Source organism: Vigna unguiculata, chromosome 9 (genome assembly GCF_037176805.1).
Source record: "Vigna unguiculata cultivar grain cowpea cultivar isolate G323 ecotype 2 chromosome 9, ASM3717680v1, whole genome shotgun sequence".
In the NCBI taxonomy this organism is placed as follows: Eukaryota; Viridiplantae; Streptophyta; class Magnoliopsida; order Fabales; family Fabaceae; genus Vigna; species Vigna unguiculata.
Genome location: NC_140800.1, coordinates 40,982,908 through 41,005,969, shown reverse-complemented (window position 1 = coordinate 41,005,969; position 23,062 = coordinate 40,982,908). Strand labels below are relative to the sequence as shown.

Here is a 23,062-nt window from a genome sequence, read left to right as displayed (position 1 = left end):
TATTCAATATTAGGAGGATTTTCTTTGATGCCAAATACCTTAAAATAAATTATAATTGTTTACATTTTATATTAAAATACCAAATAAAATTTCATGTGAACCAAAACATTTGTTAAATTTGCAAACTACAACATTGATGAACTTAGTTGATAAAATTAAAAAATATTTCAAAAAAATATAAAAGGAAAACAAATATTTAAATTAAAATATATTTTAAATGTTTGTTTACTTCAATTTTTTAAATTCTAATGAATATCTTTTTTATACACTAATAAAAGTTATAATATATCACTTGATCAAAATGACACAAAGAATAAATAATAAACATAATAATAAAAGGAAAACAAATATTCAAATTAAAATATATTTTAAATGTTTGCTTACTTCAATTTTTTAAATTATAATTAATCTCTTTTTTATACACTAATAAAAGTTATAATACCTCACTTGATCAAAATGACACAAAGAACAAATAATAAACATAATAATAAAATTTTGACATAGATTTTGTATCTTTTGAACTTCAATATATGTTGGATAGTGACAAAAACATATTCATAGCAATTACATTAAATTTTTATATTGTAGTAAATAAAAGTTATTTATACAATTAAAATGGAAAAAATTACAGTATGATTAATAGTGAGTTATAAAATAACAAATAATTAGATAGAATATATCGAAATATTATTCTACATGATGAAAATAAACAATAAATAAAAATATTAAAAGACTAACAAATGTGTGTTTTAGAAATAATTTGAGAGACTATCGAAAGAAATCGCACAAAGGAAATCAAATGTATAATTAAGGTATGATAAAATGAAAAATACCTTACAGAACTAATTATTAAATTATGTTTGAAGTGGTTAAAATTAAATAGAAATATCATTAGTGACCAAAAAATTTGTCATTAAATTACATATAAATTAGTAATTAAATTGGTCACTAAATCAAGTACAGATTCGATCATTGAATCGGTCACTAATTTAGTCATTGATTCAGACAATAAATCAACTACTACCACCAATGACGAAAAATAGTGACTGATATGGGTTACTGACTAAATCAGTCACCATTTAATGTTTTTCTTGTAGTGAATTATCATATACTATTCCTAAATATCATTATATATATATATATATATATATATATATATATATATATATAAAATTTTAACCACTTCAAACAGAATTTAAAGTGAAAAAATTACATTATGATTAATAATGAGTTATAAAATAAAAAATAATTAGATAGAATATATCGAAATATTATTCTACATGATGAAAATAAAAAAAATAAATAAAAATATTAAAAAACTAACAAATGTGTGTTTTAGAAATAATTTGAGAGACTATCGAAAAAAATCACACAAAGGAAATCAAATGTATAACTAAGGTATGATAAGACGAAAAATATCTTAGAGAATTAAGAAAACTTTTCAAATATTAACATATAATTAATGGTTGAAAAATAACGAAAATTATTTTAATGAAACAAAAGAGTTCTTCAAATTAAACAAAAATTAATAATAATAATAATAAGTAAAGAATTTTTTTTATATTATCTTAAATTGAGAGTATAAACATTCTCATGTGAAAGAAAAATTTATAATAAATAAAAATATTAAAAAATAATATAAATATTCAAATGTGAGGCATAATTTTTTTTTAATTAACATACATCATTTTAACATAATTACATAAAGGTTATGATAAGATAAAAAATATATTGGAGATGAGAATGAGTTTCATGACAAATGAAATAATTAAAAGAAATAAAAAATAGAAAAAAAAAAAATATATATATATATATAGGGGTTACTTGATTATTGTGAATATTTTAATAATTTAAACGAGAATGGAGATATGGCGGGGACGGGTATTATGGCGGGTATATGTACATCCCCATACCCATCCCCATACCCAACTGAAAAAGTCGGGGATTCCCCATACCCATACCCACACCCAGTCAATGCGGGGATTCCCCGTCAAAACGGAGACGGGTTCGGGCAATACCCACGGGGACGGGTTTATTTGCCATCTCTACTCAGACCAAAAACATAAGTAGTTTTTTTACATTGCTAAGTAGTTTTTTTACATTGCTAAGTTAAGTCTCTCTAATAAGGGATATTTCTTTATATATAACAAACCATCAATATGAAAATATATTTTGGAATGTAAAAAATAATTGAAAGTATCAAATGGATATTTACAATATTTAGCACATATACGCGGATATTTTCTAATAAATCGAATGTTTACACTATAAAAAATTATTAAATAATTATTAGTTTAGAAATTAAAAATAGTTAGTTACTAGTTAAATATGATTTATAAATTAAGTTATTAATATATGTAATAACAGTTATTTTATAAATTAATAATTTTTAATTCATAAAATATTTAATTTATTCGATATAATGATTAATTTTTCTAAATTAATTGTTATTTAATAATTTTTTTATAGTGTTATTTTATAAAATATTATTTTGTTATCCAAATAATACTAAAAGTAATGCATAACAGAATAATTTAAAAAAAATGTTATGATGGTTTTAAAATATTAAAATTAAGAACAGAAATTTAAGGGTGTGGTAATTACTATTAGGTATATACATATATGCTGCTTGTTATCTTATTGGACAGAGATGGTATTGAATGTGAACAAATCTTGCATGTCCATCTCTGTATTTGTATATGTATAAATCTGTTCGCGACTTATATAAGTTAATACTTATAAAGTATGGACCATATTGTACAGAATGATTACAGAGAAATTGATATAATGAGATGAACCATTGGACTTTTTTATTTGTATGAAATTGTCATTTAGTTTATGAAGATTTAAATTAAACTTGGGGTATTCAAAATATTATGTTACAATGATTTTATTTCAATTTTTATTATTTTCTTATAATATATTGTGTAAATATGAAATTTTATTATATAACTAAAATTATTAGCTTTCAATAAAATAATATATAAATAAATATAGATAAATAATATATATAAAATATTTTATATTTAATTAATATAATTGCAGTATTTTAAAACTCTGAACAAATTTATGTAATTTGTTTCAAAGTTATTTTAACGTGAATAAATAAATTTTATAGAATTATTTTAATTTGTCAAGTAATATATAAAATATTACGTATGTAACACTTTTCAATAAACCATTTACGTATAATAAAATAAAAATATTTAAACTTATTTTACCATCAATATATAACGAAATCATTTTTCAATGGAAAAGTTAAAATATTTATTGCAAAATATATATTCGAGTCCTTCTTTCTTACTACGTAATGTCTTCCAAATTTTAAGGAAAATAATCTCTAATTCGAATTCAATTATTTTAAGGTCATTTTTTTATATATGGTCAATTACATGTTATTGGTGTACTAGAGTAAAAATAAGAAAAATATTTAAACTATTAAAATGTGATTTATAGTTGAAAATCTTTGAAATACAATGACACAGTGTTATCAAATAAAGCTTTTTGTGTGTGTTTTAATTAGAACTATTAAAATGGATTGGAACTCATGAGTCAATCTGGTTCATTATAGATTCAGGTTGGGTTGAAATTTTTTTACAAATTTTAATAGGGTTGATTTTTTACTCAGCTCACCTAGAATCCGGCTCACCCAGATTAAATCCATGTTGGTTCACCAACTCGCAAATAAAGAGTCACACAAGTTTTTTTTTTTGTTAATTTAGTGTTTCCATGAAACTAAGAGATATAATACTTTTTGCCTAAGAAGTTTTTCATAATTTTCTTAATATCGAACGATTTTATTATAATTAGGGTGCAATATGACTCGTCCATTTATAACATTTTATTCATTCATTGTATAAGCATATTGGTTTATAAATGTAAGAAAGATCGGGTTACGATGGTTTACATGTAAGAGGGGTGGATATTGGACTTCTTTTGAGATGTTTTATTAGTATTTGGGAAAATATAAATGAAACTGACAAAGGAAGGAACAAAGTATAGGTAGAGATTTTAGCATCCCAAAGTCTTAAACATTATAAAAAAAAAAAGGAAGAGTCAATGTAAAAGTTACAATTTTCAAGTTTATACTTTTAAATGAGTGAAAGGTAAAACGAAATAAGTTTCATTGATAACTTCTTAATTGAAAACAAAAACTAAAAAATTTAAGTATTTTCAACGTAAAACTATTTTTATTTTCTTGCTATATCATATATTTGGCCTTTAATTAAGAATGTAAAAAATTGTATAGAACGGTCTATCCGGTCTGTTTCTTGCCTCTCGGGAAACAAAATAAACAAGTGGACTCATCAAAGTTAATTTTTGTATTAATTTTACATGCGTAAGAGTTTTATAACTATTGATAAGTTAATGACTATGATTATGTAAGAAAATAGCGTAGAAGATGGGTGATTAAAAAATTTAAGTACATGCCAAAACACAATTTGGCTAAATTTTAATTACAGATTAATCAATTCACAGAATCAGTTTCGAAAAGCAAATATTAACATGCTAAACACTAAGTGGCAGAGCAACGTGTAAAAGACGAAGAAGTCAAGAATAACATGATGGAGAAGGATAGTGTTATGTGAAACTTATATAAATAAATATATTAAGTAACATGATTTGATTAAAGGGAAAAGAAAAATCAAATACATGTATTTACAATATTAAGCAAGTAAATAAATAATACAAACATTATAGACTCTATTGTAAAGTTCAAGCGTGTAGAATCTTCTAACAAACTCCATGTTGATTATATATCTTCAATTCAAAATTTTAATTAATGTAAAAAAAAAAATCATACAACATTCAATTTTTTTATTTTTACTTATTATAATACTTAAAAATGGTGCATGTTATGTTATTGGAGAGATGGTATTGAAGGGGAACAGATATTGCATGTTGTGTTATTAGTCGATCTCTGTATAAGTATTTATATATGTGTAAGAGTGTCTTAATGAAAGGGAAAAAAGTTTTGATTGAATTTGTTTTGTTGTAAGTTATGTTGCAGAAGAAGATGACAGAGCAGTTATGAATTCATACAAATGTTGCATGTTATATTATTGGCCCATCTTCTGTATTCATTTGGAGAAGAGTGTCATTTGTTACTGGTCTTCATTTTTTCTAATATAATTACATTTTCGGTTCATAAGATAAGAATTACATCTCATTTATATATTATAAATTGGTTTTATTTTTAGTCGATGTGATATTTCTAACACACTTTATATCGGCTGAGGTATATTCATCATGTACGTGGAACTAGAAATTTTGCTAACATAGACTCTAACCTGACTCTGATATCATATTAGAAGTGAATTTTAAATCAAACTCAACCTTACAAAATCAGTTTGTAAGATAAAGATTGTACCCTACTTATATATTATAAATTGATCTTATCTCTAGTCGATGTGAAATTTCCAACATCAACATCTACGAAATTTCTCAAATAATTCTATCAATAAATCTGTTTCTTTTACTGATCGTAACTCTAAGAAAAAATGATGAAGGGGTTTGAAATTTGAATTGTGTGTAAAGTTATTGTAGGTTTTTCGTCTACGAATTTCCTTTCTTTTCACATGTTTTGTAGTAAAAAGTCTTTCTAACAGGTAAATGTTTGAAGTAGTATAATAAAACTCAGTCTTGCATTACAATATGCATGAATCTTCCAAGTTTTAATCTCAAAGTGTTTTACATGCTCTCCGTAACTCCATAATACATGCACCGACCTCACTATATTATAATCTAATGCATAATTAACTAACCTTACCTTTGTATTATAAATTAAGTTTCTCGTTCTTAATAATATAATGCGATTTTTATTTTGTAATAACACATACTTTCTGATTTTTCTTATAAAATTTATTATACTTGCATTTTAGTTTGGTTCTTTAAAGTAATTGCTTTATTACGTACATCTTTTTTAAAAATAACTTTTAAAAACTAAACCATTTTCTTAAATTTTAGAAACAGACAGGTGACCAAAGTTAGGTTAGGATTTGTTACTTCTTTTCTATTAGTTTCAGTTGCACTAAATTATTCATTACTATATATGATGATCCACATAAAAAATAAAATAACAAATGATAAATTAATTAATAGTAGTAACTAATAATAAATTTCGTTGTCACAGAAAATTCATTTAACAAGTTTTTGTAAGTCTTTTAATATGGTTCTTAAACAAATTTTCGATTAAGTGTTATTAAAAATATGGACTTCCAACATTATTTGTTAAAAAAATCACAACTAAAAAACTCATATTTCTTGCAATTTTCTTTTTAAATTTTCTTTTATAGAAAATATTTATAGATTTTGTTATAAACAAAATTTTATTAGAAATTGTTCTAATTTTTTTGTAAAATATTTTTTTTAAAATAATTTTCACAACAAATTTTGTAGGAAATGGTTATGAATTTTATAATTTTGTAGAAAATAATTATTTTACGAAGAAATTACCTGTCAATTAAAATCCTAAAGAAAAATGAGCAGAAAAAGGTATTTTCTTACAAATTCTTTTAACAAATTTACAACAAAAAAAAATCATCTAATATGAAAATTTGTAAAGGTGAATGTTGAAAAATAATTTTAACATTTATTCATTTTATATTGATATTCAAAAGTCTCAACTTATTGTCTTTGTTTTTTAAGATGAATTGGTTATTTAGAGGCAACTTATCTGAGACAAAAATATATATATTGAACAAAAAATTGTATACTATTATAATAACTTTCAAAAAAACACAACATTTAAAATATTTGTATAATAAGACAAAAATATATATATTGAACAAAAAATTGTATACTATTATAATAACTTTCAAAAAAACACAACATTTAAAATATTTGTATAATAGTATCAATTGGGTGAACCAAGTCATAATTAAAAATTAAATAAATATTAAATATTGCTTTAAAAGCTATTATTATAATATTATACTATTGATAAAATATTATAATTTTTAATTTAATAATAAATATTTGATTCAACAATTAATATTAGAATTAATTAATGTTATAAATGAGCTTAAACTATAATAAAATTGTTAAATAGGAATTAATTTTAAAGATAAAAAATAGCTAATGACCTACTAATTTAAATACTAACTCATAAATTAGAAATTATTATCTTTGAAATAATCATTATTATTATTAATAAAAGATTATAATTACTTTGTAAATTAGACTCTACATTAATTACTAAATAATTATCAAGTTTTGGGTATAAAAAAATTAGTATTTAAATCGGTCATTAATTATAATTATTTTTTTCGTGTAAACAATGTTACAATGGTCTTACTTTTTTGTTGTGTAAACAATATTGGATACTGACATTTGAGGTAGAGGTAGAACATATCAAATGTAAACTATTAAAAAAATTATAGCACAATTGAATTAAGATGAGTATATCGATTAATTTTAAAGTTTGAATATATTAAAAGTTTTGAGAACCAAATATATTTAACTCGTAAAAAAGTTATAATTTGACATGACAATTGGAGTTTTTAGTTGTTCATGTTACATTCCTGTCTGATAGGAACTCAAACTCATCTTCATCTGTAAAGTTGCCTCAATATTAGTTCAACCATAACTTCTCTGTTTCTTTCTCAATTGGAAGAGAGTTTTGTAGTCCATTTGGATCAAACACGAAACTTTATTCTCTTAATAACCATTTCAATGTTTGTAGTTGTCATCTAAGTTTTTTGTTTTTGTTTTTTTCCATACATAAAAGTGAATTTCTTAAGAAAACAAAAACAAGCATGTTGAGAATTAGAGATGGCAAATAAACCCGTCCCCGTGGGTATTGCCCGAACTCGTCCCCGTTTTGACGGGGAATCCCCGCATTGACTGGGTATGGGTATGGGTATGGGGAATCCCCGACTTTTTCAGTTGGGTATGGGGATGGGTATGAGGATGTACATATACCCGCCATAATACCCGTCCCCGCCATATCTCCATTCTCGTTTAAATTATTAAAATATTCACAATTAATCAAGTAACTCCTATATATATATATATATATATATATATATATATATATATATATATATATTTTTTTTTTTTTTTCTTTTAATTATTTCATTTGTCATGAAACTCATTCTCATCTCCAATATATTTTTTATTTTATCATAACCTTTAAGTAATTATGTTAAAATGATGTATGTTAATTAAAAAAAAATTATGCCTCACATTTGAATATTTATATTATTTTTTAATATTTTTATTTATTATAAATTTTTCTTTCACATGAGAATGTTTATACTCTCAATTTAAGATAATATAAAAAAAATTCTTTACTTATTATTATTATTAATTTTTGTTTAATTTGAAGAACTCTTTTGTTTCATTAAAATAATTTTCGTTATTTTTCAACCATTAATTATATGTTAATATTTGAAAAGTTTTCTTAATTCTCTAAGATATTTTTCGTCTTATCATACCTTAGTTATACATTTGATTTCCTTTGTGTGATTTTTTTCGATAGTCTCTCAAATTATTTCTAAAACACACATTTGTTAGTTTTTTAATATTTTTATTTATTTTTTTTATTTTCATCATGTAGAATAATATTTCGATATATTCTATCTAATTATTTTTTATTTTATAACTCATTATTAATCATAATGTAATTTTTTCACTTTAAATTCTATTTGAAGTGGTTAAAATTTTATATATATATATATATATATATATATATATATATATATAATGATATTTAGGAATAGTATATGATAATTCACTACAAGAAAAACATGAAATGGTGACTGATTTAGTCAGTAACCCATATCAGTCACTATTTTTCGTCATTGGTGGTAGTAGTTGATTTATTGTCTGAATCAATGACTAAATTAGTGACCGATTCAATGATCGAATCTGTACTTGATTTAGTGACCAATTTAATTACTAATTTATATGTAATTTAATGACAAATTTTTTGGTCACTAATGATATTTCTATTTAATTTTAACCACTTCAAACATAATTTAATAATTAGTTCTGTAAGGTATTTTTCATTTTATCATACCTTAATTATACATTTGATTTCCTTTGTGCGATTTCTTTCGATAGTCTCTCAAATTATTTCTAAAACACACATTTGTTAGTCTTTTAATATTTTTATTTATTGTTTATTTTCATCATGTAGAATAATATTTCGATATATTCTATCTAATTATTTGTTATTTTATAACTCACTATTAATCATACTGTAATTTTTTCCACTTTAATTGTATAAATAACTTTTATTTACTACAATATAAAAATTTAATGTAATTGCTATGAATATTTTTTTGTCACTATCCAACATATATTGAAGTTCAAAAGATACAAAATCTATGTCAAAATTTTATTATTATGTTTATTATTTGTTCTTTGTGTCATTTTGATCAAGTGATGTATTATAACTTTTATTAGTGTATAAAAAAGAGATTCATTATAATTTAAAAAATTGAAGTAAACAAACATTTAAAATATATTTTAATTTGAATATTTGTTTTCCTTTTATTATTATGTTTATTATTTATTCTTTGTGTCATTTTGATCAAGTGATATATTATAACTTTTATTAGTGTATAAAAAAGATATTCATTAGAATTTAAAAAATTGAAGTAAACAAACATTTAAAATATATTTTAATTTAAATGTTTGTTTTCCTTTTATATTTTTTTGAAATATTTTTTAATTTTATCAACTAAGTTCATCAATGTTGTAGTTTGCAAATTTAACAAATGTTTTGGTTCACATGAAATTTTATTTGGTATTCTAATATAAAATGTAAACAATTATAATTTATTTTAAGGTATTTGGCATCGAAGAAAATCCTCCTAATATTGAATATTTCATAATATTATGTTTTCTTTACCGTAAACTTTTTTCTTTTATAAAAATTAATATTGAAGTAGTTAGAACACGGGTACGGGTATGGGTACGAGATTATACCCGTTACTCGGTGGGGATGGGGATGGGAAAAAAGTTTGATACCCGTTGGGTTTGGGTATGGGGATGGGGATGAATTTTTTATGCGGGGATGGGTATGGGATAACGAAACCCGTCCCCGCCCCGCCCCGTTGCCATCCCTATTGAGAATATCATTATTCACTGTTATCATTTTTCTTATTTGAACATTTAAATGGTAAACAATCTTATCAAACTTCTTAAAATAATATTATAATTTTCATTTTTTATTAACGTGATTTAATAATTTAGTATGAATTACTGATTAATCTTTTCTTTTAAAAAAATCAATAATTCAAATTAAATTACGTATCAGAAGTAAAGAGGTAAAAGAAATAAAAGTTAAAGTATAATTTTCTAAATTAAACATAAGCCAAGAAATTTCATTTATTTTGGAATATTCCATGGTAAGGGACAAGCATGTTGCTATTACCAAACTTTTTATTAGTGTAACCAAAGAGCTACAACATGCAGGTTGATAAAGATAAATGGAGAAAATTTCAAATGCTAACGACAGAGAGTGACTCTCCAAATTTGTCAGCCTTGATCCCAATGTACTCCATCACAGTGACATCACGAAAACGAGCAACATCATCGTCCCCGGCCACCGTCGGAGACACCACATAATCTGTGGGTGGAGCATAGAAATAAGCAATGGAGTAACGTTTCTTGCACTCAGTCGCCGCCACGCGGTGAAGAGGGCTGCAGAACCGTCCATTGGACATCATGTGCAGAATATCGCCGCCGTGAACAAGGAGAGTGTTCGGCGGAGGCTGCACCCGGATCCACTTTCCTTCCTTGAACAGTTGAAGACCACTTTCTGTAACATGAACAATGGTGAAGATCGAAGTGTCGGTGTGAGGAGCCAAACCCATGGCTCGGTCCGGTTCGGGACAACTCGGGTAGTAATTCATCTGCAGAGCCGAACTCACGTCGCTTGTACCCATCCACTTCCTTTTTTCCTCCGAAATCCCCAACACATCGAACACCATTTCTGTTAGACTCTCCGCTAAACTGTTCATTTCCTTCTGATACTTCTCCATTGCGTCACTGCACAGTGTTTATTATCATCATATATCAGTGTTTGTCATGACATCATGCAATGTGTTTGAAAAAACATAAACATATACCTTAAAGGTGTTTGTTTGAGGTTGAACTTACCAGAATGGTTGATAATCATTGGGCCATATCTTTTTCACATCGTCATAGGAAGACCCGACGATGGTGAAACCTTCGTGCCACATGAACTTGGAGAAGAAAGGTGAAATCCTTGGGATGCCATATCCAGTGGCACCATCGGTGGATCTGAGAGCCTGCATCTTTTGTTGGAGTGGGAGAGAGAAGAGGCGTTCGAGTTCTTGTTCAGTGCCTTGAATGACAGATAAGGGTATTCCATGGTTCTTCAAATGGAAGCCACCCCAGTTCTGACATGCAAGGATTATGAGTTTGTTGGCATTGGGATCCATGAGGTCTATGGTGGGCATGGGTGATGCTGCAGGATCGTTGGATGAGAAATCAGCAGCAATGGGTTCAGACCATATGTGGGAATCGGGTAAACTCGAGGAAGAAGAAAAATCTATGGGGATGATTTCATCAAGGGTAAGAGGGTGTTCTTGGTATGCTTCATTCAGAGTACCCATTTTCATTTTCATTAAGCTCAAACTCCAACTTAGAGACTAGAGATGTACAAAGATATCTATATATATATATAGAGGCACACAAAGTGGCCGGTCGAGACAAGTTTCGCTCTTTGTTATTACAAAACAAAGGAAAGATTTCGATTCAGATTTCAAATTTTAATTCAAAAATATTCTTTTTAATAAGTTTTGCATTAATATATTAAAGTTTTAAGTGATTAAGTTAAGAATTTCCTTATACTGTTCAGACGAATGCATTGCGATAAGGTCTTTGTATCGATAGTCTTTCTGACAAAAATTACAAATAAGCGTGTCCTGTTAAGAAAAATAACGATACAGAAAAAACCAAAAGGGATATTCGTGATTGGGAATGTTTTCGCTGGAAGAAGAATGTACCAATGTGGTTGAAGGGACTTACTTTGGAGAGATGGTTAAGAATCCAAGTGTAAATCTAAGTCTCACGTTGACTAAAAATGAGAAAGTAGAGCATTATAGAAGGATAAATATCCATAAACTCATTGTCTTAAAGTTTTGGATTGAGAACGGTGTCAATATCTCATGTGGTTAGACTCATGTCTCATTAATGTTTATATTAACTCATTCCATAATAAAATGTACTTCAAATATTTTTTAAGAAAATCCATTTAAATAAACTTCACTTGATCTGATATTTTGTTGAATTGAACTAAATTTAAATATATGATCTTAATATGGTATTAAAAACATAAGAAGAATACATATTTTAATCTTTTCGATTTTTATACTCGAGTATTGAAAATATTATATTTAACAAAACTAGATTATATATAGGTAGAGATAACTTTTTATTTTAGTAAAATAACTTTTTCAGATTAAAATAGAATGTGTTAATATTATTTTATATACATATAAAAGAAAGATTGAGTTGGGATGGTTCAGATGTAAGAGGGGCTGGTATTGGACTTGTTCTGAGGTGTTTTGGTATTTGGGAAAATATAGATGAAAATGACAAAGGAAGGAACAAAAGTATTGGTAGAGATTTTAGCATTCCAAAGTCTTAAATATTATAAAAAGGAAGAGCCAATGTCTGGGTTTTTCCTCTGCAGCAATGTACAGAACCAAAAGCTACAATTTTCAAGTTTATCCTTTTAAATATGAGTCAAAGAATAAAAAAAAATAAGTTTCAATGTAAAACTTCAATGTAAGACTATTTTTATTTTCTTTGTTATATCATATATTTGGTTTTTAAGAACTTAAAAAATTGTATAACGGTCCATCCGGTCTGTTTCTAGCCTCTGGGGAAACAAAATAAATAAGTGGATCCATCAATGTTTATCTCTTTTGCATTAATTTTACATGCCTTAAGAGTTTTATAATTATTCATAAGTTGATTACTATGATTATGTAAGAAAATAACGCAGAAGGTGGGTTAATAAAAAATTTAACTATAACATTTTAATCTTATGATGAGTACCGTAGATTTTTTGAGTTGTTCCTGTTACATTGTCCTGGTCTTATAGGAACTCAAACTCATCTAATACCTCAATCACGAGACTATATTCTCTTTATAACGTTTTTAATGCTAGTAGTTGTTATCTAAGTTTTTGTAATTTTATCATAAATAAAAAATAAGTTTTTTAAGAAAAAAAAACGTATATATATATATGAGTATTCTGCACTGTTATTTTATCATTTTTCTCTTCTTTTTCAATAATGCTTATTAGAAAAATCTGCTCTCGTCCTTTAACCATTTAAATTGTACACAATTTTATCAACGTTGTTTGTTATTAAAATTAGACATAAGCTAATTAGTGAACATTCGAACAATTTTTATTCATTTTGGAATTCCATAGTATTGAAGAAAAGCTGAACGAGAAATCATGATCATCAATGGGTTCAGACCATGCGTAGGAATCGGGTAAGAGGTGTGTGTTGTATACTTCATTGAGAGTATTCACTTTTATCAACCTGAAACTTCAATTTTATTTATTCTAATTTCGTAAGATCGAGCTAAATTTAAATATATTTTTTTAATATAATATTAAACTTATATAAATTTATCGTAGTCAATATTTGGATATATTGTATCATTTTTTATTATTGGTTTTTTAATTTTTTATAAGGAGTGGACTTTAAGTCCGATTTATTTCCACTGTCGAAATATATGCATTTTGTGTGTAAGACTAGACATCGACAGGTGGTTCGCTAATAGGTGAAATAATAGACTTATATTTCATTAGAATATGTTCTAACTCATTGCTCTGATACCATATTAAAAAGTGAAATTTAAGTTTAACTGAACCCGGACAAAATCGGCTTGTAAGGTAAGATTTAGACTCACTTATATATTGTGAATTGGTCTTATTTCTAATTGATGTCGAAATTCCAACAATATTTACACTTAATAATATTTTTAAGGAGGTGTATTAAACAATTTTAAGACTAAATTATAATATATAAAATTAATTTTTTTTATAAATGATTTTTTTTTTAGATTAAACTAGATGTATTAATATTATTTTATATAAGAAAGATTAGGATAAGATGGTTGTGGTGTAATAGGGGTGGGTAATGGGTTTGTTGTGAGGTGTTTTGGTATTTGGGAAAATATGAATGAAAATGAGAAAGGAAAGAAGAAAGTATTGGTAGAGCATTTAGCATCCCAAAGTCTTAAACATTATAAAAAGGAAGAGCCACGGTTAGTATGCAATGTACAGAACGAGAAGCTACAATTTTCAAGTTTATCCTTTTAAATTTCCCAAAATACAATTGAAGATTGCTTATTTCATGTTTCAATTACTACAAACCCCACCATTCCTCAATCAACTTGCTGCTAGATTGAGGAATATTGTAGCCAATCAAAAGTCATAAGCTAATTACTCCGAGCTCTTTGTTACTGAATTTGAATATGTTCTTAAATAATGCATAATTTTATGAGTGGAATGTGTATTATGAAACAAATTTATTAAAAAAACAATAGATTTGGACCATTGTGCATTGAAGAGAGAACATTATTCCGATTCGACCCAATTTTGTCTGGCAGTCATTGTTAGGAACAACCACTGCGTTCTTGAGGTATTGTCTCTTTTAAAGTGTGGAGCTACATCACAATTTTATCTTTAAAAGATGTATGAGGGAGTGAAGGAATGTAAGAGTATTTAAACACTCATAAGCAATGTGAGACTTATTGTCCAATTCTTTACTTCTATTACGTCGTTGAATTAAGATCCAAATAAACTTTAATTGTCGATTCATCGTCATTATTATAGAAAATAACAGAAAAGTAATTAATGAGGACGAATGTAGCCTACTATATTACTGACCCATCTTTTATATTAATTCATTTATATACATAAAATTGTTGAAAAAATTGACAACATTTGAAGTATTTCTTCAGTATACATTTTTTTTATTCGATCCATTTACAATCATATAAAGATATTTTATATCTTTTTTATTATCTGTCTCAACATAATATTTATTTAGATGAATATCATTCAAACTTAATAAGCTTTTATCAAACTTTTGAAAAAAATATAATAATTCTTCCATAATCTTCAAAAGTATATATATATATATATATATATATATATATATATATATATATATATATATATATATATATATATATATATATATATATATATATATATATATATATATATATATATATATATATATATATATATATATACACTTCTCACTTAATCAAATAATAGAAAGAAATTCTTATTTTTGAGAAATGTAAAAATATGTTAATTACTACTTATAAATATTCTGCATTTTTATATTATTGGTATATATATATATATATATATATATATATATATATATATATATATATATATATATATATATATATAAAGGGAGCTCATTAAAACCTGTTTTCGGGATTTTATTAATTAATAGTTATGAAAGAGAAAATTAATGTTTTGATTGAATTTGTTTTTTTTTTAAGTAATGTTCAGAAAATAATGACATATAAGTTATGAACGAGGATGAGAACAAATATTATATTTTGGTCAAGAATCCTTTGAGTCTTACAAAATGACTTAAAACATGAGATTTGTATTAATAATTTGGGTCATGCATATATGTTTACAAAATTACATGTTAGTCTGTTGTTCATATTATCTTTTTCAATTATTAATACATTGATTTAAATGTACAATAGAAAATATTTAGAAATTTTGAAATTAAGATCATGAACAAAATAAAATTTTAAAATTGATTCATATATAAGCACACATAGATACCTTTTAACTTAGTTGTGAAAAATATTATTAAAAATTAATAACGTCATTAGTTGGCAATCAATCACGTAAGTGTCATTTTTTGTTGTTGATTATGACAACCTGACATAGAAGCATATTAAATTACATCGTTTAAAAGATTAACAGAGAAATATATTGGTGTTGATTTATTAGATAATGTTATTTGTCTAAAATAATGAATATTAAGAGATGATTTCACACAAGTGAAATTACAACGACCTTTAGAAAGTAACACACTTTCTTAATATAAGGAGTTCCAAGTTGACTTCAAAAAGTTCACAAACATTATGCGAACCTTGTTCAAACTCTTCCTTTATTGCTAAATATTGGGTTAGTGTTTCTTATCGATAACAAGCTTTCAAATCATATAAGTAATTGCAATAATTTTAATTATTTCATAAATTTTAACAATTTCAAACATATTTTATCTATCAATAAATAAATCTGTTTATTTTAGTGATCCTAACTCCAAGAAAAAATTATGTTGAAGATGTTTGAAATTTAAATTGTATGTAAAGTTATTGTAGGTTTTTCGTCTTTCACATGTTTTGTAGTCAAACAAAACTCAGTCTTGCGTTACAATATGCATGAATCTTCCTATTTTTTATTTTTATATTTTTATGTCCAATACCAATTCCAAAGTGTTTTACATGCTCTTCTTAAATCCAAATACATGCACCAAACTCACTATATTATAATCTAATATATAAAATTAACCAACCTTATTCTAATGCGATTTTTATTTTATAATAACACATATATACTTTTCTTATTAAATTTATTATATTTGCATTTAGTTTAGTTCTTTATAGTAATTGCTTTATTACCTACATCTTATTTTAAAAATAACTTTTAAAAACTAAACCATTTTCTTAGATTTTAGAAACGGATAGGTAACCAAAGTTAGGCTACATTACTACACATGATGATGCACATAAAAAATGAAATAACAAATGATAAATTAATTAATAGTAATCTTGATAATAAATTTCGTTGTTATAGAAAATTCATTTAACATCATTTTTGTAAATCTTTTAAGATGGTTCTTAAACAAATGTTCAATAAAGTGTTATTTAAAATATGGAGTTCTAAAATTATTTGTTAAGCAAATATTAAAAAACACTTTTAACATTTACTCATTTTATATTGATATTCAAAAGTCTCAACTTTTGATATTAGTTAAGGTGATGATCAATATTTATTGTCTTTTTTCGTTATTTAGAGGCAAATTATCTGAGAAAAAAATATATTGAATAAAAAATTGTATACTATTATAATAACTTTCAAATAAACATAATATTTTTAAGTTCAAACGTTTTCCCTTCATTTTTCATCAATTCTTTTTAAGAATTAGTTGTTGAAAATATTTAAACATATGTAATAATATTTGTAAAAATAAAGTTAGTTGATGAAAAAAAATTTAAACTATCAGGCGGTATTAATTGGTTAAACCGACTCATAATTAAATATTAAATAAATATTAAATATTTCTTAAAATATCATAATTACAAGATCGTATTTTTATTACAAAATTATAACTTTTAATTTAATAATAAATACTTAATTCAATCATTAATATTAAAATTAATATTGTAATAAAAAATTGCGCTTAAAATACATCTTAAATACCGGATTGTTAAAAGTGATACCAATTATCTAATTATATCTAATATAGAAAAAAAAAATAGAGTATTCTTTATTTGTGAAAATTAAATATAATTGTCTTAATCTAATGATATTATTTTATTTTATACGTCTCTTAATCTAGTGATACCAATTTTTTTACTTAATTTTCAGGAAAAATTGAAATTAAAATTTTAAATTTGGATTCAAATTTGGTTCTTTTTATTACAAAACAAAAGTAAGATTTGGATTCAGATTTCAAATTTTAGTTCACAAATATTCTTTTAAATAATTTTTGCATTAATATATTAAAGTTTTAAGTAGTTAAGTTTACACATTCTTAGAATAATTATTCTTAGAGTGAAATTTGAGTCTAAATCTCATATCGAGGTAAACATAAGAAAGTTAAACATTTTATAAGAATAAAAATTTATAAATTTATTGTTTCATTCGTATTGTGTTAGAAATTTTATATTGATTGGACATAAGACAATATCATACTATATAAATGAAGTACAAACATCACTTTACAAGTCAATTTTGTGGGTTTGAGTCAGACTTTAAAGTTCACTTTTCTAATAGTATCAAAGTTATTGTTTAAAAAATTTATCTTAGTAAGATTAATTTCTAGTTCCACACACAAGAAATATATTTTTCTCGACATAAGGAGGTGTGGAGTTGAGTTAGGCCTCTCTTCTCAAAGAATTATCTCCTCAAGAATGAAACATAAAAGAATTATAGAAAACTTTGGCCTTAATTTTTTTTTCCATATATATAACTTATATATAAATAAAAGTTTGTTTAGTTTTAGTAAATTTTATGTATTTGAAATTCTCAAAATTTTTTATCTTAAACAATTTTTTGAAGATTACCTACCCATCCCGGATGAACTCATCACCTATTTGGATTAATGATGAAAAAGTGCTTAAAACATTTTACAAATAAAATCAAATTATAATATATAAAATGGAGATAAAATTCATTTTAATATTTTATAAAATTGAATTGAGTTTAAATATATAATTAGCATAATATTAAAATTTTAAGAGTCTCCCCATTTTTACATTGGATTTTTTTGTGTGAGGAAATGTGTATCCAAAATCTCTTACTAACGAAATTAAATTATATATAGATAGAGATAATTTTATTTTGAATAAATTAATTTTTGTGAAATTGAATTAAAACGTAAGTTAATATTATTTTATATATTTAAGGTTAAGATGGTTGAGGTGTAAGAAGGGTGTGTCGAGGTGTTGTTGTGAGGTAGGTGTGTTGGTATTTGGGAAAATATAAATGAAATGAAAAAGGAAGGAACAAAGTATTAGTAAAGATTTTAGCATTTCAATGTCTGGGGTTTTCCTCTGCAATGTACAGAACCAAAAGCTATAATTTTCAAGTTTATCCTCTTAAATATGAGTCTAAGAATAAAAAGAAATAAGTTTCATTGATAACTTCTTACTTGAACCAAAAAATTCAAAAAAACTTCAAAAAGTTTCGACGTAAAACTATTTTCATTTTCTTGTTATATCATATATTTGGTTTTTAAGAACTTAAGAAATTGTATAGAACGGTCCATCCTGTCTGTTTCTTGCCTTTCGGGAAACAAAAATAAATAAGTGGACTCATCAATGTTTATCTCTTGTATTAATTTTACAAGCATGAAGAATTTTGTAATTATTAATAGAATTAAATATGTTTTTATTTATTGATTTTAGGTGAATTTTGGAATTAATCTATTTTGAAATTTTAGATCAATTTAGTGCTTTATTTTTTGAAATACATAAATTTAGTTATTTTAATCAAATTTTGTTATATTTATTTGATATTTCAAATACTTTTCATAATTATATTTGACTTAACATTAAAACAAAAATATGTCAAATAGTATAAACAACTCAAATACAATCTTGAAACGCGTTTTGAAATGTCAAATAAATTTAACAAAATTTGATTAAAAGAACTAAATCCATACATTTAACAAAAAATAAAAGACTAAATTGGTCCAAAATTTTGAAATGACTAATTCCAAAAATAACTAAAAATTAAGAAAAAAAAAACATATTTAACCATCTTATTAATAAGTTAATGACTATGATTATGTAAGAAAATAACGCAGAGGATGGATGATTAAAAAATTTAAGTATAGTATTTTTATCACATCCTCGTCTATCCGTAACAAATATACGTGTACTATATCTGTATTCCTTTTCTTATTATTTTAATTAATTACTTTTTTTAAATTATAAATTATCTAAAAAAATATGATATAATTAAATATTTAATATTAGAGAAATATTATTTTATTTTTTATATCAAATATTTATAAATATGTTATAATTCTATGTATTCCAAATTAAAATATTAAATAAAATTTTATGATAATTAAAATATTTTTCAATTTTACAAACGTTAATAAAATAAAATTTAATAAAAATTTAAAATATTCATTTAAACGAAATCGTACAAAATCAAAAAATTAAAATAATAATAATTACATCTTTCATTTTTTAAACTTCATTAATATATATATATATATATAATATTTAATAGTGTATATAGTAATTAATATTGTATATATAAAAATAATAATTATTATTAATAATATATGTATGTATATAGTAATTAGTAATAATAATATATTTAAATATGTATAATAATTAATAATAATAATTAAAGTTGTGTTTAAATTTAATATTTTTACCTTATTCAATAATTATTAAAAATATTAAATTTTAATAATATTTTAATTATTATAGATATTTATATATGTTTTTATTATTATGAATTATTATATGCATATATTAATAATAATAGTATATATTATTATTTTTTTAACAATATTTTAGTTATTATACATGTTTATATATAAATATATATTACTGTTTATTATATATATTAAAATATTCTTGATGGTAAAAATAAATATATATATATATATATAATATTAAAATTTAATATTTTTAACTTATCCAATAATTAATATTTTAATAACCTTTAAGCTTTATCTATTAAACTTTTTTTAGTCTATTACATAACTGAAATTATTCATTTATTCTAATAAAATTAATCTTTAAATTCCTTAATATTCATCCCTCCATTTACCCAAAATTCATCTTCTAATATAGAAGATTCTACCCAAGATAGGCAAAAATCATATATAATAATAAAGAGGATTTCCTCTTTTATTATCCACATTTTATAATACCAATTCTACCATTTATAATATAATTATTTATTATTTTTTTAAATTAATGGTTATTTTTACCTATTTTCTATAAAATTGTTTATCTTAATTTATTTTATTCATCAATAATTAATTTTTTTATTCATTTCACTTTATTTTTAACATTTCACTTTATTTTTAATAAATATAAATTTATTTTATATATTAATTTAATAATATTACATTATTATCATCTACTAAAATACTATCATTTATATTTAAAAAATTGTATACTAAAATACTATCATTTATATTTAAAAAATTATGAGTAATATAAATACGGGGTAATGTGATTGGATTACAGTATTGCAGCATTTTATCTGATCTATCCTGATTTAAGCATCGAAATGAATTAAACCGGATGGATGGTTTGGATAACGAAGAACCTTTCCGGTGAGGAACCGAAGACCGAAGCTATAAAACAGGAATGTACCACCGACCTTGTAGAAACAAGCTTCTTATTATTAAATTAAACATAAGCTTGATAAGTCAACCATTGGAACAACAATTTGTATTTATTTTGAAATTCCACAGTAAGTCACAACCGATGTTGGTATCACCAAACTTATTAGTCTTACTAAAAAGCTACAACAACAACAACATGCAGGTACAAAACGATTCAAGTGCTGATGAAAGAAAGGGAGTCAGCAAATTTCTGAGACTTTATCCCAATATACTCCTTCACAGTCACATCACGAAAACGAGCAACAGAGTTAAGATCCGACGGAGAGATAACATAATCGGTGGGCGGAGAGTAGAAATAAGCCATGGAGTAACGTTCAGTGTCCTGATTCGGCACCACGCGATGAAGAGGGCTGCAGAAGCGTGCATTGGACATGATGCGCGTGAAATCGCCGGTGTGAACAATGAGAGCGTTGGGGTGAGGGTGCACATGGATCCACTTTCCCTCCTTGAAGATCTGAAGACCGCTTGATTTGGCGTGAAGAATGGTGAAGATTGAAGTGTCGGTGTGAGGAGCCAAACCCATGGCCCGGTTCGGTTCGGGACAACATGGGTAGAAATTCAACTGCAGAGCCGTACTCACGTCGCTCGCACCGACCCACTTCCTTTTCTCCTCCGAAATCCCCAACACCTCCATCATCATATCTGTTAGTCTATCCGCTATGCTCCTCATTTGCTTCTCGTACTTCTCCATTCTGTCACTGCATGCAGCAAAAAAAAAACATAAGTGTTTGTGGAGAGACAGAACAACAGCAACAACAACAACCAACAACGTTGTTGTGTTGCATGGTTGAAGTGAAGTGAAGAACTTACCAGAATGTTTGATAATCATGGGGCCATATCTTTTTGGCATCGTGAGAGGAGGAACCACCGATGATGGTGAATCCCTCGTACCACATGGCCTTGGAGAAGAAAGGTGAGATCCTTGCGTTGCCATAACCAGAGGCACTATCGGGGGATCTGAGAGCCTTCATCTTTTGTTCAGCAGGGAGAGAGAAGAGGCGTTGGAGTTCTTGTTCGGCCTCTTCGGTGACATCTAAGGGTATGCCATGGTTCTTCAGATGGAAGGCACCCCAGTTCTCGCATGCAAGGGCTATCAGTTTCTGGGCATTCGGATCCTTCAGGTCTATGATGGGTATGGATGATGTTGCAGAGAAATCATCATCATCATCATGAACGGGTTCAGACCATGAGTGAGAATCGGGTAAACTCGGGGAAGAAGAAAAGTCTATGGGGATGATATCACCCAGGGTAATAGGGTGTGCTTTGTATGCTTCATTCAGAGTATTCATTTTCGTTAAGCTCGTGTGTTGAGAGGGAGAAAGATATATGTATATATATAGATATAGGCACACAAAGTTGCGGGTTGGGACAAGTTTGACTCTTGTTGTTACAAAACAAAAGACAAATTTGGTTTCATATACTTGGAAGATAAACTGAATTATATAAAATAAATTTTATTTTAATACATTAATTTTGTGAAATTAAATTAGGATGTGTTAATATTATTTTTTATGTGTTTAAGAAAGATTGGGTTAAGATGGTTCATGTTAAAAGGGGTGGTAGGTGTTTTGGTATTTGGGAAAATATGAATGAAAATGACAAAGGAAGGAACAAAATATTGGTAGAGATTTTAGCTTCCCAAAGTGTTCAACATTATAAAATGGAAGAATGTCTGGGTTCTCCTCTGCAATGTACAGAACCAAAAAATTACAATTTTCAAGTTTATCCTTTTAAAAATGAGTGAAAGATAAAAAGAAATAAGTTTCATTGATAACTTCTTACTTCAAAAAAAAAAAATAGTATTTTCAACTTAAAACTATTTTTATTTTCTTGTTATATCAGATATTTGGTCTCTTAGAAGTTCAGAAAATGTTATGCAGAACGGTCCCTCCCTGATTCTTGCCTCTTGG

The 23,062-nt window shown here is 25.3% G+C and overlaps 2 protein-coding genes across 2 annotated transcripts; both read right to left on the bottom strand.

Moving 5' to 3' along the window:
* Nucleotides 1-10,320: 10,320 nt before the first annotated feature.
* Nucleotides 10,321-11,637, bottom strand: LOC114164622 (gibberellin 3-beta-dioxygenase 1-like). The gene is made up of 2 exons (XM_028049355.2): nucleotides 11,113-11,637; nucleotides 10,321-11,001 (listed from the first exon to the last, which is right to left on the bottom strand). The coding sequence occupies exons 1-2, from the start codon at nucleotides 11,601-11,603 to the stop codon at nucleotides 10,452-10,454; spliced, it is 1,041 nt and encodes a 346-aa protein (XP_027905156.1). The 5' UTR covers nucleotides 11,604-11,637; the 3' UTR covers nucleotides 10,321-10,451.
* Nucleotides 11,638-21,172: 9,535 nt separating this feature from the next.
* LOC114164473 (gibberellin 3-beta-dioxygenase 1-like) lies at nucleotides 21,173-22,492 on the bottom strand. Its single transcript, XM_028049161.2, has 2 exons — nucleotides 21,963-22,492; nucleotides 21,173-21,850 (listed from the first exon to the last, which is right to left on the bottom strand). The coding sequence occupies exons 1-2, from the start codon at nucleotides 22,439-22,441 to the stop codon at nucleotides 21,307-21,309; spliced, it is 1,023 nt and encodes a 340-aa protein (XP_027904962.1). The 5' UTR covers nucleotides 22,442-22,492; the 3' UTR covers nucleotides 21,173-21,306.
* Nucleotides 22,493-23,062: the final 570 nt, after the last annotated feature.